General features: G+C 38.0%; 1 protein-coding gene, 1 long non-coding RNA gene and 1 pseudogene across 2 annotated transcripts; all 3 read left to right on the forward strand.

Annotated features, from left to right (window-relative positions):
* Positions 1-2,307: 2,307 nt before the first annotated feature.
* LOC125469532 lies at positions 2,308-4,004 on the forward strand (annotated as a pseudogene).
* A 3,481-nt stretch (positions 4,005-7,485) lies between these two features.
* LOC125469533 (putative disease resistance protein RGA4) lies at positions 7,486-14,240 on the forward strand. The gene is made up of 4 exons (XM_048566933.1): positions 7,486-8,625; positions 11,785-13,650; positions 13,801-14,135; positions 14,231-14,240. Exons 1-4 carry the CDS (start codon positions 7,486-7,488, stop codon positions 14,238-14,240), a joined length of 3,351 nt encoding a protein of 1,116 aa, XP_048422890.1.
* Positions 14,241-14,243: 3 nt separating this feature from the next.
* LOC125469585 lies at positions 14,244-18,175 on the forward strand. Its single transcript, XR_007251818.1, has 10 exons — positions 14,244-14,398; positions 14,924-15,010; positions 15,227-15,286; positions 15,398-15,780; positions 15,929-16,155; positions 16,248-16,681; positions 17,252-17,374; positions 17,485-17,698; positions 17,787-17,916; positions 17,998-18,175. It is a non-coding gene; the product is annotated as an uncharacterized LOC125469585 (long non-coding RNA).
* The last annotated feature ends 80 nt before the right edge of the window (positions 18,176-18,255 follow it).

Consider the following 18,255-nt stretch of genomic DNA (forward strand, 5'->3'; position numbering starts at 1 on the left):
ACATGCTCAAGGGTATGCCAATCATGCTCAATATATGCTATGTCAAAATCTCCTAATGGTATGCAAGTGATCGGGTGTGAGTCGTATCAATCACACAATCCTCTGGCAGCCGGAGTCACCTAACGTGACCTGTACGGCTGTATATAGAGCTCAAATATCAATCTCACAAATAAACCTACCCACAAGTCGGAACCACCTAAAGGGGTCTGTACGACAGGCCTGGGTGTAACATGTATATACGCTCTAGTGCTACGATCACGTGAAGGCTGTGCGAATAATCGCGGGTCACCTACGAGTCGGAACCACCTACTGTGGTCTGTACGACAGGCCTATGCACCTAACTTGGATCCAAGCTGAGCGTATGGTGCGGGAGGTGAACAACACGTGAAGGACTGTGCCCTACTCTGGGCGGGAGCACTAACACCGGGGGTGCAGGTTATGAGCTCTCTAAGCATCTCTAAACACTATGTAATGCAATCGTTAATTAACGCTTACCTGGCACTTACCTATGCCTCCACAGCACCCACACATAAATATATATGACATATGCATATGTATATGTATGCCACAAATAATGCATGCAACGATGCATAAACGATAAATAATAAAGTACATGGCATAAGGCATATAACCCTTTTTAAATCAATTTCTGGGAATATAAATGTATATAGGTATATACGGAAAACAAAAGCCCACTCACTGGTATGTAGAAGGGTCGTAGCCCCCCTGTCTCGCATGTGCACGCTCGTCCTCTGGGTACGTGTCACCTAGATGCGAAACAACTATAAAAACGTTAACTTTAAAGCACATAACCCGTTTCTCGTAATAACTTCTCATACATTGCTCAAAATGGACAAATGAATATACCAACGTGCTCTACACAACCTCAGGATCACAACCATATTTTTAAAATAATTTTTGGACCCCGCACGCGCCCCCACGCGCCAGAACAGGCACGGACCTACGCGCCACCCACGCGCGGCCACGTGCCAGGCACACTGACGGTGTCAACAGACGCCGTCAGGAATATTCCGTCAAACTGACGGAATATTCCGTTAAGTCTAACTGGTTCCGTTAACGGCGTTAGGAATATTCCGTCAGAATTGACGGAATATTCCGTCGCCTTCTTCCTTCGATCGCCGGCAACGTCGCCGGCGCCGGAAACTGGGAAAACCTGCAACTCAGGTTTTCTCACTCATTTTTCAATCGTTTTTCGTGATTTTTGGACCAAATGAAAGCCCTAGACTAGAAGAACATGTCCCAACAAGTTTTAAGGGCTAAAACCAAGAGATTATACCTGCCCAAAAACTCCAAGTTCGGCCAACCTCGAACCAGGCCTTCCCGACGTCCAAAATCGTCCAACGAGCTACTCCGACACCCCTGGGAACCTCACCAACACAACTACAAGTTCAGAAAACCCAAAAACTTAAAGTACAAACCTTGCATGAACAGTACACAATTCGGACCACTTCGAAACGACGTGAAAATGGTAGTTTTCTTACCTGAAAATGGTACCACTAGACTCCTCTCAACTTCACGAGCTTGAAGGTGTACCTGGCTCCCTCGATCTACTAAGATTTGAGGGGATTTGGGGTTGTCCGTACTGTTTCTAAGGAGAAGGGAGGAAGAGAGCACGGGAGAGACAGAGAGAAGACAGAAGGAGAGAGAGAGACAGTGTCTGTCTGTGGGAGTGTGTGTGTGGTCCAACACATGCCACCCCACACCAAAACAATCCACAACGTGACAAAAAAAAAACGACTAAGGGCAAAAAGGTAATTTCACACGTGCGTTTAATAACCCCGGGACGGGATGTCACATCAGCTCTTAACAGACCAATGGATGAAAAATGTAATGGATGTATTATATTGAAATAAAATAGTACATGAGATATGAAAGGGAAATGCTTTGAAGATGTTATATGAGGTTACAATAGACCCCAAAACTGAGGTGGTAAAATGTAATTTACCCAATTTTATGAGATATTAGAATTGAGTGGTTGGTTGCTTATTTACTATTCATATCTCAAAACTATCTAACAAGATTTGTCTTATCTTAGAGATCTCATTGAACAAACCAATAATACGATTTAAATGGATTTTAAAAATAAAATTGAACAATAAATCAACCGACCACTCACATTCCGCAATTATCCTTCAAGATTTGTCCCGCAGAAAACCTTGTTTTTCTTTTCGACAAGTGAAAACCTTCTTGAGTAAGATACTAACGTGAAGTAAATAAACAAATGAGTGGGTAACGCCCATAATGGCAAAATGACTCATTTACCCCCATCATTTCCACATCTTTCTTCTCTTCGCTTGTCGTGCCGGTTTAACCACAACAACGGCTTCTCTAACTTTTCTCCAGCCGACCGGGAACTCCATCATCTCTTCCCGGTTCAAATCCCGGGTCAAACTGAACCCGCATGACCAGCTCTTTTTCAATCCCACTCTTTCTTCCGTATTCAAAATCGAATCTTCTTCTTCCTTCAACCCTTCCCCATCCAAACCTCTCTGCACCTCCGTCGTCCCCAGCGCCAACAATCCCAGAGTCCACCGCCGCAGAAATGGCTCCTCTACGCCCCAACCCACAACGTCTCGCGCCAATTCCCAAGACAAGACCCATCCTTTGCGCAAGGACAACTTGACCCAGCAACCAAATGAAACAAAAGTTAACAGAAATGAATCGAACACCCCAAATGTGAGCACCCCATTACGTACGAACACGAAGGATGTGGATTTGATGCGTTTGTGCGAAGAGGCTAAGGTCGGAGAGGCGTTGGAGTTTATGGGTCGAGGTGTTTCTGCCGATTACGGAGTTTTTTTGTGTGTTAATGGAATCGTGTGATGGATTGAAGTTGCTTGAGGTTGGGAGGAAGGTTCATGAGTTCATAAGCCATTCACCGTTTCGCGGGGATATTGAGTTGAGCACTAGAAATTGGTACAAATGTATGGGAGGTGTGGGAGTATGAGAGATGCACGCAAGGTGTTTGATAGAATGCGCGAGCGGAGCAAGGGTTTGTGGCATTCGATGATCAGTGGGTATGCAGTGAACGGGCAGGGTGATGAGGGGCTGTTGTTGTTTGAACAAACGAGGAATTCGGGATTGAAGCCTGATAAGGAGACTTTTTTGGTAGTGTTGGCGGCGTGTGCTAGTGCGGAAGCTGTAGACGAAGGCTATGCGCTCTTCGAATCGATGACGAATGAATATGAGATCGTACCAGAAATTCAGCATTATTTAGTACTTATTGATGTCCTTGGGAAGTCTGGTCATTTGAACGAAGTAGAGGAGTTCATTGAGAAAATACCATTTGAGCCTAATGTGGAAGTTTGGTAGGCTCTTAGGAAGTTTGCGCAAATTCACGGAGATATTGAGCTTGAAGATCGTGCGGAGGATTTGTTGGTTAGTATCGACCCTTCTAAGGCCAATGCTGACAAAATCCCATTGCCTCTGCAGAAGAAGCACTCGGAGATTAACATGCTAGAGGAGAAAAATAAGGTGAATGAGTATCGGAGTACAAATGAGGAGTATGAGAAATTGCAAGGTTTGAAAGGACAGATGAGGGAAGCAGGCTATGTGCGTGATACAAGATACGTGCTCCATGACATTGATCAGGAGGCAAAAGAGCGGGCCTTGCAGTATCATAGCGAGCGTTTGGCAATTGCTTATGGTCTGATCAGTACTCCAGCCAGGCAGACTCTAAGGATTATAAAGAATCTCCGAATCTGCGGTGATTGTCATAACGCCATAAAAATCATGTCGAAGATTGTTGGGAGGGAGCTGATCGTTAGGGATAACAAGCGGTTCCATCATTTCAGGGATGGGGAGTGCTCCTGTGGGGATTTTTGGTAAAGTTATCTGCAATTAGTGATAAAGCTTCTGCAGCAAGAAAATTCAGAGGAAGATTTATGGCTGGAAATTAAACTTTGTCGAAATTTATGAGTGTTGTTCGTTGTAGATTATTGTTGTACTTAATTCTTTTACACTTAATAGAAAACAAATTTACGGGATGTTTTGTTTGCTCGATTAATTCTACGTTTTATTCAGGATGTTATTGAAACTAAAACGAAGGAAGTGATTACAGGGATCAAATCTCTTTACTGAACTTTTGCCTTCTCCATATGTACATTGAATGAGAATCTTCTCTCCTAATTATACGTTGCCCTGTTTGGGTACCTCTTCTACAAAGTTGTTTAATCGAAGATTTCTGCTACCTTAATCGGTGGAACTGAAGCTTCGACGATGTGTAAGGAAGGTATTTAACCTACAAATGGACTATTATTTATTCAGTTCTTAATCATGATTAGTATTTATTTATTCATAAACCCATCTAATTACACGTGTCCCGTTGTCTTGTGGGGAAAGAGATCTTCTCCGGATCTCTTCTACGAAGGCTACCAAATCAAGTGATTCGAACCTTTGAAATTTCATCCAATGACAAAAAATTATTATAGCTTTTAAGATATCAAAACAGGTGGGTCGTTGAATAAAATTTCAAAAATTCGGATCACTTGATCCGATGATCTTAATGGAAAAAATTCAGAGAGAATATCTTTCCGTCTTATGGTATATGCTGATTGAATAATGGATTATGTGGTTTCCATTTCAGTCCAATACAACATGATTATTCTAACTATTCTACTACAAAGTAGCAACAATGATGTGTGTAACACGTGCCAGCGAATTAGAATATTTGAAACGCTAGGGAATTTCATTAAAATCTGGAAAATGAAAACAATCTAAAGAATTATCTTTTCATAATTTATAAAGATTTTGATCTCACTTTATCTACTGAAATTCAAAAGTCGTTACTTTGCTTTTTGAAACTCAATTTTGAATTTCGATATCACTTTGTCCCTTGAAACTCAAAAATTGTCAATATACTCTCTGACACTCAATATTTAGTCTAGTTTGACTTGTTTCTATGTTTTCTATTAATAACAGTTAAGTTTGCTTATGTGTCATAATTAGCCTCTACTCATGGTTGACGAGCCACAAGCATAAAGCTCACTAATCCAATCAAATGGTGCCACATAGATTGAAAAAAAAAATTAACTTTCAAACATTGTATAACATAATTGGAAAAAAAATAGGGAAAAAAAAAAAAGAAGAGGCAAGAGTAAGAAAAATAGCAAAAAAAATTCGTGGCTTTAATCTCTCCAACCCCTTTCTCTCTCCGATCTCCAGCCACCATATCATTAGTTCTATTGATTTCGTTGTTTCTTATATTCTTAATGGAGGTGATTGGTGAAGAGAGAAGATGGTTCTTTTTATTCTTTGTTACTATTCATTTATTTCAGGGGGAAAGTTGGTATACCACCAATTATAAATTTTGAATGGATGAACTTATTCTAAAAAATATAAATAAGGCAATGTAAAGTAAATTTTGAGTTTCAATGAGTAAAGTAACGAGTTTTGAGTTTTAGTGAGAAAAGTATGATCAAATTCGAATGCCAGGGGAATAAAACAGTGACTTTAATTTTAAGTTTCAAAAGACAAAGTGACGAAACAAAATCGAGTTCCAAAGCCTTGCTTTAATGTAGGGGGCACTAAAGAAGGTGGTTTCGCTTCCTACTCAAGAAATCGTATCTTCAGGGGATTCAAAAGAAAACTAACCCAAGCTCTGTCAATCGTTATTGGCAATTAATTTAGAACATGTGTGATTAAACTTAATGATTTATTTTGTTAAATATTCATATATAATAGTTGCGCCCCCCTTTGTAGTATCCCCTTGCCCCAGAATGAAGTTGATGAAACCTTTTGTGGGACCTTAATGCAAATGGCAAATTTCCGTGTTAAATCAGCTACTTGGATCCAAAATAGTAGTAGAGGTAATAACTCTAGACAACATGTGTTAACAAAAATGTGAAAGCTGGATATCCCGCGTAAGCTCAAACTTTTTAGCTGTACGCTGATGTTTTTTGGGGACGACATGCTCGCCATTTGTGGCAGCGTCTTTATGTAATCCCGTGTTTCATGCTGTCTGTTGATCTTTGCATGTCTGTTAGCCTAGTCTGGCTTTCTTTGCTCTTGGCTAGCCTTTGTGCCTTGGTAATGAATCCTTGCTTCAAAAAAAAAAAAAAAGGAGTTTTAACAAAAAGCTCACAGTACTGTTCACTTTAACGAAAAACCATATTTTTACACTAAAAAGTCAATCCTGATATTATTCACTTTACCCTTTATTTTATTCTTATTATTAAAACTCAAAATTTTCAAGCCATTTTCATTAGTTTTCCTCAAAAGAAAAAAAAAAAGATCTTGAATAGATTGCAAAACTAGGGCAAGGTTACATAAACATATTAGTTCAATTTGTCCTAACTGTCCTTTCTGTAATACAGATAGTGAGGATCAAGCTCATTTGTTTAATGACAGTAATCCTATTGGTTTGTTGGATTGGTTGCATGAGCGTGATGTTTCAGGTAAAGGAAAACTTCCTAGCCTTAGTGAGGCCCTCCTAATCTGCTGGTAAATTTGGAAAGATAGAAATCATGTGGTATTTAAGAATGAAAAACCTTCTCCTAATAGAGTTCATATGTTAGCTTCAATCATGGGTAATGACTATATTCAGGCTAACAATGAAGTCAGGTTGGCTAGTAAACAAAATCTAAAGTTTAGATGAACCTCCACATAGAAGGCAGCTGAAAATCAACTTTGATGGGTCTGTTATTAACTCCGACGCGGCGGCCGACTTTGTGATCAGAAATGAAGAAGGATTTCCAATTGTTGCTGGAGCAAGAAGCGCGGAAGAGAATAGCATCTCTTTAGCTGAAGTTCTAGCTTGAGGAATGCTCTGTGGTTAGCTAAAGGGAAAGGTTTTAAGAAAGTTTGTGTGGCATGTGATTCTAAACTTGTTGATGCAATCAAAGGTTTCTGCGACACCCCTTGGCGTTTGAGGAACATCATTGAAGACATCAAGTGGTTGGTGACTACATTTGATGCCATTTTATGGAGCCATGTCTACATGGAGTTCGAACTCCTTCAACTGTCTAATCTAACATCTAATCTAACAAATCTTTCGTTATTAAAAAAAAAAAATTAAAAAAAAAAAAAAAGGTAAAAAAGATAAAGTTTTATTCAAAAAGTAATGTTTTTCACGGAGTAAAATGGAATCTTCCGATTTTTAAATGGGTGTATGGAATGGCTTCAAGCTTTATGCTTGGGCAAAGTATTGTACCTTGGCGGGGCTGTGAGCATTGCGTCTTGGTTGATGGAAGCAGCTTTTATGCTTATGTAAGGTGCAATTAATTATAAGCGGAAGCAAAGCATCAGCATCTCCCTTCGCTGAAAGAACAATTAATGGTAATGGATCTTTTCTCCTGTTTTATTATTCACTGTTTCATGAACTATATATATTGTCATTTGTCAAGACATTTGTCAAGACCCTTCATTCATCAGCTTCCAACACTCTAAGCCTCCACCCTTCTTGTGTCCTTTAGCTATTTCTGTATTCTCTGCTCTCCTCTTATCTCCGTCATCCCTCGTGGGAGTATGGATCCTGCAAAGGTGTTAGAAACTCTCTACACTTTTCCGGTGGAGGGAATACTAAGTTCAGTCGCTTCACTTGCTGCTCAAGAAATCAGTCTTTTCCGAGGATTCAAAAAAGAGCTAACTAAGCTTCGTGAATCGGTACTTGCAATTCAAGAGTTCTTAGGCGATGTTTCGTACCAACCACGTCACGGGGGCAAGGCGGTGGAGGACTGGGTGAAGAAACTGAAAGACGTAGCTCATGATGCTGATGATGTATTGGAGGACATCAACTACGAAGTTCTCAGGCGTAAAGTAGAAATTCAAAACCACATGAAGAAGAAGGTACTTAACTTCTTTTCGCTCTCCAATCCCATTTTATTTCGTCAAAAGATGGCCCACAAGATTAAGAACATCAATGCGTCACTGGCGAAACTCAAAAGCGATGCAGCTTCCGTCGGCTTAATGGCAAGGAGAGTAGATCAAAACCCTCCAGGTATGGGGAACAGAGAAACCGTCTCATTCTTCGGTCGCGATGAGAAGCCCATCGGAAGGAAGAAGATTGTGTCGGATATCATTGCAGCCTTGATCGAGTCCAAGAATCAGGAAGAGTACCTTTCAGTTAAGGCCATTGTGGGAATGGGCGGACTCGGAAAGACGACTTTGGCAAGATCAATATTCAATGATGATGCTATCGGTAGACATTTTGAGAAAAAAATGTGGGTTTGTGTGTCTGACCCTTTTGATGTTAATTCGATTCTAACTCGGATGTTAGAATCCCTTAAATCATACAGGACAGGACTTATAGCTCGGGAAGCATTGCTGAATGACCTCAAAGAAGGGTTGACAGGGAAGAGGTATATTCTAATACTCGATGATGTTTGGAACGAAGATGACGAGTTATGGAGTGATTTTACGAGTTGTTTGCGGAGACTCAATTCTGCTCCCGGAAGCATTGCCATTGTTACTACCCGCAGTGCTAAAGTTGCATCAATCACAGGGACAATGCCAAGGTGTGATATGGAGAGCCTATCATTAGATGATTGTTGGTCCATATTAAAGAGTGAAGCATTCCCAAATGGTGCTCCTCCTTTAGATCCAACTCAAGAGAACATTGGAAGGGCCATAGCTGCAAAGTGTGTTGGTGTACCATTGGTGGCAAAGGTATGCATCCATATATTATCATATTCACCCTTGCTGTTTTGTATTTTGCTTTCTATTTTAATATATAACATAAACATAGAAATAGAGGGACGTGCGGGGGATTTTTAGGTGTAATAGGTGAGGTTAGATGACCTGCACGCGGTCACTAACAAACCAATTTTACTAGAAAAGAGAGTTAATGGACTATGACCAATAAAAAAATTGAATAATACTTGAATTTCCTCCTTGGGAGATGTGCTCAATTCCACATTTGCAAATAAATTTACGAAAAACAATTTAATATTACTATTATTTGAATGTTACGAAAAATAATTTACCTATTGTTTAAATTTTGTGAAGATAATGTATCTACTATTTTTTGTTTAATAAATTTTAATTTACCTATTGTTCATTTCTTATAAAAATAATTTACCTATTGTTAAGTTTCACAAAACAATGTATATTCAACTGTAATTTACCTACCATTTAATTTCAGGTTAAGTAAAGAAATCTACCTAATCTTTAGGGTCGATTTAAAATTGGTCCTAACTTTTTAAAATATTCCGATTGAATACTTAAGGTATTGAAAATTAGACATCCGTTAGGTCACTGACACTATGTAGTAAAGTTATCAGTGTAAAGTGATGGGGACAACAAATAAATTGAAGGGCATGTTCGAATTTTTACTATCACATCATCTATGGAGCTCTAAATTGTCAAAGCTGCACCTTTTATCCAAGCATGCCCTTCAGTTTATTTGTGCATGTCGTTACTGACACTCTAATGACCTAACAGATGTCCAACTTTTAAAACGTTAGGTAATTATTTGGAATGTTTAAAAAAGTTGAAACCAATTTGGAATTACCTCTAAAAATTAGGTGGTTCTACGTACTTAACCATTTAATTTAATGAAGATGATGTATCTACTATTTCTTGTACATGGATATTAATTTATCTATTGTTTATATTTTATGAAAAAAATTACCTATTTTTTGTATTTATGAAAATAATTTACCTATTGTTTAATTTTTTATTTTTTTTTACGAAAATAATGTTTTTACAATTTTATTTTTACGAATATAATCTACCTATTTTTTAATTTTTTGTGAAAAAATTGAACCTATTGTTTTTAAAAATATAATTTATGTATTGTTTTATGTTTACGAAATTAGACTGATAGATAGAACTAACAAAACAGTACGAAGACTAAATAGATAGATTTTAATGCACTATTAAGTCTTAAATAACGGTAGGCTAATAATATGCATGAGAGTAAGAAATGTTTATAGAATGTAGTGGCACCACCCTATTAGGTAGTGAGCGTTACCATCTTTTTTCGCACAAGTCACATCATCATGGCTTAACAATAATTAATTAGTTTAGTTTTTGTACATATAAAATAATAACTTAAATAAGTAAATTACAATTCCTTCCAAATTTGTTCCCATCAAATCTTGAGATCATTGTCCATGGGCTCGGTTCCTCTCCGGAACCTTCACCTCCGGACCAATTTGTTCGTGGCCGTTAGATGATACCCTACTGCTAGTAATTAATTTTCTTTAATAGTTTTCACATAAAAATTTCTCACTTTCTGCTCCCCCTTCTCTCTCTTTTTTCCATCAAAAAGTCGTAGGAACCTCAATTTCACATCAAAACTCCGGCTTCTCTCTCCTCTTTCAACACTGTACGAGCGAGTTCTAATTAATCATGGTTAAGCCACGAACATGTGGCGTGTTCTAAGAACATCTATAGTGAAGTCAACTATCGTACAAAATGAGTGTAAAATAAGTATAGGGATAAAACGAATCTCTAATAGATCAGAAAGTGAGTCATAGGGACTCACCGGATATATAGTGTATGTCCCCACATATAGGGAACCTTGAGTGGAAAACAGGACTTACAATCTTGATTGAAGCTTTTAATGCTTTTAATTTTAATACTTTTAATTAATTAAAAAAGTGTCAACATAAACAGAAGAATGTGCTCATGGAATGGAAAATGGGGCTCATAATTTTGATTGAAGATTTTAATGCTTTTAATTAAGGGAGTTTTAACAAAAAACTTGCGGTACTGTTCACTTTAATGAAAAACCACATTTTTACACTAAAAAGTCAAACTTGGTACTATTCACTTTATCATTTATTTTGTCATTGTCGTTAAAACTTAAAGTTTTCAAACTCTTTTCATTAGTTTTCCTTTTAATTAATTAAAAAAAATGTTAACCTAAAAAAAATGTGCACCTAATCAAATTATCACCTAAAATCATAAAAACTTCAAATTTAGGGATTCTACTATAAGGACTCTCCCATTGAAGACAATATTCCTTTAGGGACACAAAAATTTCCTTTAAGTCCTTACATGAGTACTCAAAAGTGGTGTTAAGAGTCCCTAAATAAGGACTTCTGTTGGAGATGCTCTAAGAAGGGTGAGAAAGCTTACCATCTAGTACAGGTGATGAGCAAATTCGAACTCTTGTGGTATGGTTTATGCCCGGAAAACAAGAGTTGTTGGGGTCTAAATTTGAAGAACTCTATTAAACTTAATTTTAACCCTTGAAAAAGATTACTCTTATATTAATACCTTGCGTAAGATTATAATCTAATTCTAGTCCCTTACTCAATGTCTAAGTCGGAAATGGATCCTCTCCGGATCCACTATGTGGATAGTACCTGATGAAAACTGGCCGCACGATATACGATGAACGGTTGAGATGTGAGGATCCTAGGGATCCTCACATAGTGGTATTGATGAAAATTGGCTACACGATATACGATGAACGGCTGAGATGTGAGGATCCTAGGGATCCCCACATAGTGAATCCGAAAGGGATCCATTTCCGTCCAAGTCAAAGTACATTTACCTCATTTAATTCTACTTTTCATTTGATTCATCATAATATATTTTGATATAGACGTCTTGTCTACTAATTTTATTTCAATACTATAATTGATATACTTTGTGTTATTCATTTAGGTACATTAAGTTGTTTTTAATTCATTATGATATTTCGTTACATACATTTAGATACATTAACATACATTTCGGTACAAATATTTAGATACATCTTTTAATATATTTAGGTACATCTTTTAACACAAATATTGGGGAGCAAAATTGGACTTTTCATCGAGTGAAAACAAAGTTGAGATTCAATTAAACTATTAACTTTTGTGTTAACAGGTATTAGGAAGCGTGATGCGTTCTAAACATAGAACAAGTGATTGGTCATTGATTCTAGAAAATGAGATATGGCAATTACCAAAAACAGAGGATAGAATCATGTCGGTTTTGAAGTTAAGTTTTGATAATTTGAAGTCTCCATCCTTGAAACAATGTTTTGCATATTGTTCAATTTTCAAAAAAGATTTTGAAATTGAACGGGATGACTTGGTCCAGTTCTGGATGGCTCAAGGATATCTCCTTTCTTCTCGCACCATGAGTATGGAGGACATAGGCAATGACTATTTTAATATTCTATTGCAAAACTCCTTATTTCAAGATGCTAGAAAAGATAAGTACGACATTATTACGGAATGCAAGATGCACGATCTTGTGCATGATCTTGCAGTGGAAGTATTCAAATTTGAAAGCTTGACACGAGACACGGATCAGATGGATGATGATGCACGTGAGATTCAGCATGTTGGACTGATTTCTTCGAGGACGCTTGAAAGAATTCCACAAGGGAGTATTAGGAGATTGCGGTCGTTGTTTGTTGATTGCAAGGTCCCTAGTAACATGTTTGAAAGGTTTAGAGGTTTACGAATGTTGAATTTATCCGAGACTGAAATTGAGGAGTTGCCAAGTTCAATTGGAAAGTTGAAACGCTTGAGGTATCTTAACATTTCCTGGACAAGAATAGAAGAACTCCCCAAATCTATTGGCAAGCTCTATAATCTTGAGACGTTAAGAATGTCACATACAAACATTAAAACGTTTCCTAGGGAATTGGAAAATTTGATCAACTTGAGACATGTTTATTTCGACGAGGATCTGGAAGTTCCATTTGGGATGACAAGATTGACTCATCTGCAAACGCTACCTTCTTTTAAATTGGATAGAGCAAGGCGTCATAGACTTGATGAGCTAGGTGGGTTAAATGAACTGAAAGGGGAACTAGTTATTGGATCATTGGAATTTGTGAGGGACAAGGAAGAAGCGATGGAATCAAAATTAGTGGAAAAGGCAAACCTACGAAAATTGATATTAAAATGGGGGAAAGAAAGAAATGGCAATTTTCTTGACGAGGATATTCTTGAAGGACTCCAACCGCACCCCAACTTAGAAAGCTTGACGATTGAGAAATTCAAGGGTACTAAATTTGCATCTTGGATGATGAGAAATTGTCGAGTAACCAATCTCCGTCATTTGAGAATTAGGAGCTGTGAGAAATTGTTGAGCTTGTGTTGTGGGTTAGAATATTGCCCCTCACTTGAGACGGTGGAAATTGAGGATTGTGGCAATCTAGAATCCTTCCAAATTTCACCATCCCAATCTCTTCAGGAGTTGAAAATAGTTGGTTGCCCAAAGCTAAGATGCACTTCAATTCAGAGTCTGTCCTCACTCCGTGATTTGGTTATTGATAATTGCACTACTCTCGAGGGGGACTTGTCTTTAAACGGTTGCACATCCCTTCGTGAATTGAGAATTGAAGACTGCGATGGATTCACAAGTATACAGAGTGGGCTCCATTCTTGTACTAGTCTTCGCACACTGGATATTGGTAAATGTCGAAATTTGAGGACTTTGTCGGGTCATGGGCTACAAACCCCCGTCTCTCTTGAGAAGATAAAAATATGGAATTGCCCTAATCTAGAGGCTATTCCCAGTTTAGACAACCTCACGTCCCTCACTGAGCTGGATATTGGGGGATGTAATGGATTAATAAGTCTACCGAGTGGGCTTGCATACTGCACATCTCTTACCCTTTTGGATGTCAGTTTTTGTGATGGATTAACAAGTATTCCCAGTTTAGACAACCTCACGTCCCTCACTGAATTAAGGGTCAGCTTCTGCGACAATTTGATATCTCTGGCGGATCACAATGTGTCCAGCTTACAATCTCTTTCCTATTTAGATTTATCTGATTGTGGGAAATTACAATATTTGCCCAAGGGGCTGCACTCTCTAGCTCGTTTGGAAAAGATGGGGATCGGTCCATTCTACGAGGAGCTCGATTCTTTTCCGGATTTTTAGGTCCCATCGAAACTGAATGAATTAAGATTGTACGGGTGGCCTAAGCTCAAGTCTCTGCCTCAGCAAATTCAACACTCTGCTTCTCTAACATCTTTGTCCATTGATCGTTTCGATGGTCTGGAGGCTCTTCCAGAGTGGTTGGGCAACCTCACATCTCTTACAGAGTTGTCAATTCGTTGTTGTGAGAACCTGATGCATCTGCCTACGGTTGAAGCTATGCAACGCCTAACCAAATTGCATGCCCTATGGATTGATTCGTGTCCCCAACTGAAAGAAAGATGCGCCAAGGACAGCGGCCCAGAATGGCCAAAGATTTCTCACATTCCAGATCAGAGGTAATTTTTATTTTTGGAGCCCTTATTTTTATCTCCAATCAATTATACATGTATATTTTGTTCAAAAATTCTTCATTCACTCTCGTTTTCTGCAGTTGTTGGTGATGATTCAAAAGGCACTTACCAGAGTGATGACGGAACCTGTCATGAATCGACCATCTATCTATTCACCGTTGTGGGAATCTCAAGTATCTATCGGCACTGGGGAAGCCAATCCAAATTTTACTGTTGCGTAAAATTTCTGGCATTTCCCAGAGTCAAGTGTAGGTTTCTTTCCCGAAACAGCAATTCATGATTTGTTCTCTTCTCTTGTCTTTCAGCCTCGTGGAAGAACATTAATTTTTTTTGCAACTGTTTACGAGTCTGCGGTTATTCTGTATCTATATATCTATATATATATATATATATATAAAGTGAGAAGGATTAAAAGGTGAAACATTCAAAATACCAAAAATTGTCCTTCAAGAATTCTTAAAATTACAATTGAACCATAAGAATTTAAAGTAATTCACCACATTTTAATTTTGAATGAATTTTAAATTTAAAACTTTAACTAAAAAAAAACTCCCATGTTAGTGGGCGGTTTCATGGTTTTGCTTCATTTTTTTTTATGAATAATTTTTTAATATAATATAAAATAGTTATTTAAAAAAAAAATTAAAAGACATAATCTAATATAAAAAGGCCAATTGCCACACGCGTATGCGTGTGGCAAGAGGCTAGTATGTTATAATGTTCAAATATGTTCTAAGGCATGTTGCGCATGGTTGTTACTTGTTATGGTGCAGATATACTTTTTTACAAGGTTGTGTTTCTTCTCACTGTGTGCACGTCCTCTCAACTTACACAGTTTTATTAGACCAATTTTATGGAAGGTAATCTGTTTAGTCAATATGTAACTTCTTTGTTCAAACCTTTCATCCTTAAATAAAACCATGTCAAGTTATCTAGAATACATTAATCACAGATAAATTGGATTTTATGAAAGGAGAGCAAGTGCAGAACAACGGAAACTTAGATGCAAAAAATAGCTGATTTCGGTCTGTCCATGGTTTTTTTTTTTTTTTTTTTTTTTTTTTTTTTTTTTCCAGTGGTAATGAGACTTGTGTGGTGACATCGGTCATGGGCAGAGCGGGTTATCTTGATCAAGAGTATGTTCAAATTTCCGTGTGCCCGTGTGCTATTAGATTTTTTATCATGTTAGAAACACAAATGTATGAACAGTGAGTGGTTTATTTGTGATTACATTTTTTGGTCTGCAGGTACTATAGTTATCAAGGGTTGAATGAAAAAATTGATTTTTACAGTTTTACTGGCCAACCTGCAACCATAGAAAGTGATGATCTTGTCCACATAGTGGAGTGGGTGAATCCAGAATGGGGTTTTAACAACGAATTTGGATCAAAGGATTCAAGGAGAGTTCGATGTGAATTTGGTCTGGAAAGCATTAGAGACAGCAATGACATGCACAACTTCCACCTCCCAGCATAGAGCCACCATGGTTGGTTTTGTGCTGCGTCAACTAACAAAATGTATGGAATGAAGGTGTCTAAGCATCGAGAAAGAACTCCAGGCTCTAATGAAGAAGCTCGTGTTATGATTTCACCATACCAGAGTTCACCTAGAGTGATTTCCATATGTTGAGGTACACTTTTGTACAAGGTTGTGTTTCTTCTCACTGTGTGCAGGTTCTCTCAACTAACACAGTTTTCTTAGACCATTTTTTTAGAAGGTAATCTGTTTAGTCAATATGTAACTTCTTTCTTCAATTTTTCATCCTTGAATAAAATCAGGTCGAGTTATCTAGAATACTTTAAACACAGATAAATTGGATTTGTATTTCTGCTCACTTAAGAAGGGCATCCAGTAGGAAAATTGCATTAAGAGAGGAGCAAGCGCAGTGCAATAAAAACTTGGACGCGTAAATAGCAGATTTCGGTCTGTCCGGTGTTGTTTTCAGTGATAATGAGACTTGTGTGGTAACATCGGTCATGGGCAGAGTGGGTTATCTTGATCCAGAGTATGTTCAAGTTTCTGTGTTCTATTAGATTTTTTATCATGTTATAAATACAAATGCATGAACAGTCAGTGGTTTGATAGTACTTTTTTTAGGTCTGCAGGTACTATAATTATCAAAGGTTGAATGGAAAAAATTGATTTTGAGAGCTTTACTGGCCAACCTGCAATCATAGAAATTGATGATCTTGTCCACATAGTGCAGTGGGTGAACCCTGAGTTCCAGAATGGGATTTAACAACTATTTTGTATCGAATGATTTGAGGAGAGTTCGATGTGAATTTGGCCTGGAAAGCTTTAGAGGCAGCAATGGTATGCACAACTTTCACCTGCCAACATAGAGCCACCGTGGGTTTTGTGCTGTGCCAACTAACACAATGTATGGAATAGAGGTGTCTAGGCATCGACAAAGAACTCCAGGCTCAAATGAAGAAACTCGTATTACGATTTCACCATACCAGAGTTCACCTAGAATGATTTCCATTGGTTCAGATTCCACAAATGCAGGTTCAATTTCAGCACCATGCTAGGTAGCTATTTAGGCTTTACCTTTTGCTGGTTCCTACAAACTATCTCATTCATTCCATGTTCAAAACTTGATGGGTTAAAAATGGGTGTGGGATCTGTTGTGCAGTGAATCAGTGTAGGCTAAATACTAATATATATCGATATTGTCCTCGAGGTAATCACTTTGGAACAATGTTTGAAATGCTTTGACTAGAAAATACGTTGGCTTAACCAAATTGCTCTCTTAGTATGAACATTGAATGATCCATTGATTGACGTAGACTAAGCATCTCCATGTAATAAGGATCATGTTTCATGTAAAGTTGTGCAGCATGAGGTACAAATCCACACTGTCATGTACGTTTTTCTGCTTTTTTGGTCGGAACATTGTCATGCGTAATAAATACCAGGTAGTTCATAGGCTGCAGTGAGACAAAGAGAGAAGAAGATCTCAACTGGTTTCCTCGTCCTACTGCTCTGTGCAAGTTTTGTTCATGGAGAGCACCGAATAGGTTAGCATTTTCTTTAACTAAAGCGAATGGTATTGTGTCCTTCAGATTTTTGATGTGCTTATAAGTTCTGTTTTAGTTCAGATTCAAGCAAGTGCAAGAAGAACGTGGTTGTTCCAATACTTGGATCCTTACTGTCAGCAGTGGCCCTCCTCCAAGTTATAGTGCTCAAACTGGTATGGAAGCTGAGAAGAATAAGAAAACCAAGTACCATTTTATACCTTTGACACTTATTCAGTTAGAACTGGCGCTCCTACTATGGTGTAGTGGTATTCCTAACCAGTTAGTCTGAACTCATATCTTTTTGTCTACTTAAGCTGCAGATGGAGATAAACGTAACAACACTCCTGTAGCATCAGAAGTCCTAGTTCACTTATGATGAGGTTTTAGAAATCACCTAAAACTTTAAAACGGAAATTTGGAAAGGAGGTTTGGGATTGTATACCATGGCTAGTTGAAATATGGCACTCAAGTTGTGGTTCTACATCGTCATCTCAAGGAGCTAGCTCAGCTAGGGAGTTCCAAACGGAGGTTTGACAGTTTGAATTTAATTCCTTGGAATGCAAGTTAAATGCCTTGTCTCGTTGGTTAGGGATTGATGAGTTCCTTGTCGCTGCAGGTTGAGCTCCTGATGAGAATCCATCATAGAAACTTGGCCTCATTTATTGGATACTGTGATGATACCTATAAGTTGGCACTTATATACAAGCACATGCCTAATGAAAACCTAAAAGAATATCTCTGATCAGGTATGTAATTCTATATTTTACATAGCATTGTCCTCCAACAGAGGGTTTCAAAATATTGAAGTGTCACGTTAATGGTTGCAGATGCAGATAGAAGCTCACATAAACTTGGGAAATGAGACTATAGCATTAGATAGGTGCTTAGTGTTATTTTGTATGCTACTATATATGCACAATCCAGTATTGTGCATAGCGGTGTAAAGACCGCCAACATTCTCTTGTCTTGAATTAAAACTTAGATGCAAAATAGCAGATTTTGGTCTGTCCATGGTTTTTCCCAGTGACAATGAGACTCTGGTGGCATCGGTCATGGGCACAGCGACGTATCTTGATTCCGAGCAT

The sequence above is a fragment of a genome, unplaced genomic scaffold (genome assembly GCF_019419815.1).
Source record: "Pyrus x bretschneideri cultivar Hongxiangsu unplaced genomic scaffold, Pyrus_bretschneideri_v1 Contig44, whole genome shotgun sequence".
Classification (NCBI taxonomy): domain Eukaryota; kingdom Viridiplantae; phylum Streptophyta; class Magnoliopsida; order Rosales; family Rosaceae; genus Pyrus; species Pyrus x bretschneideri.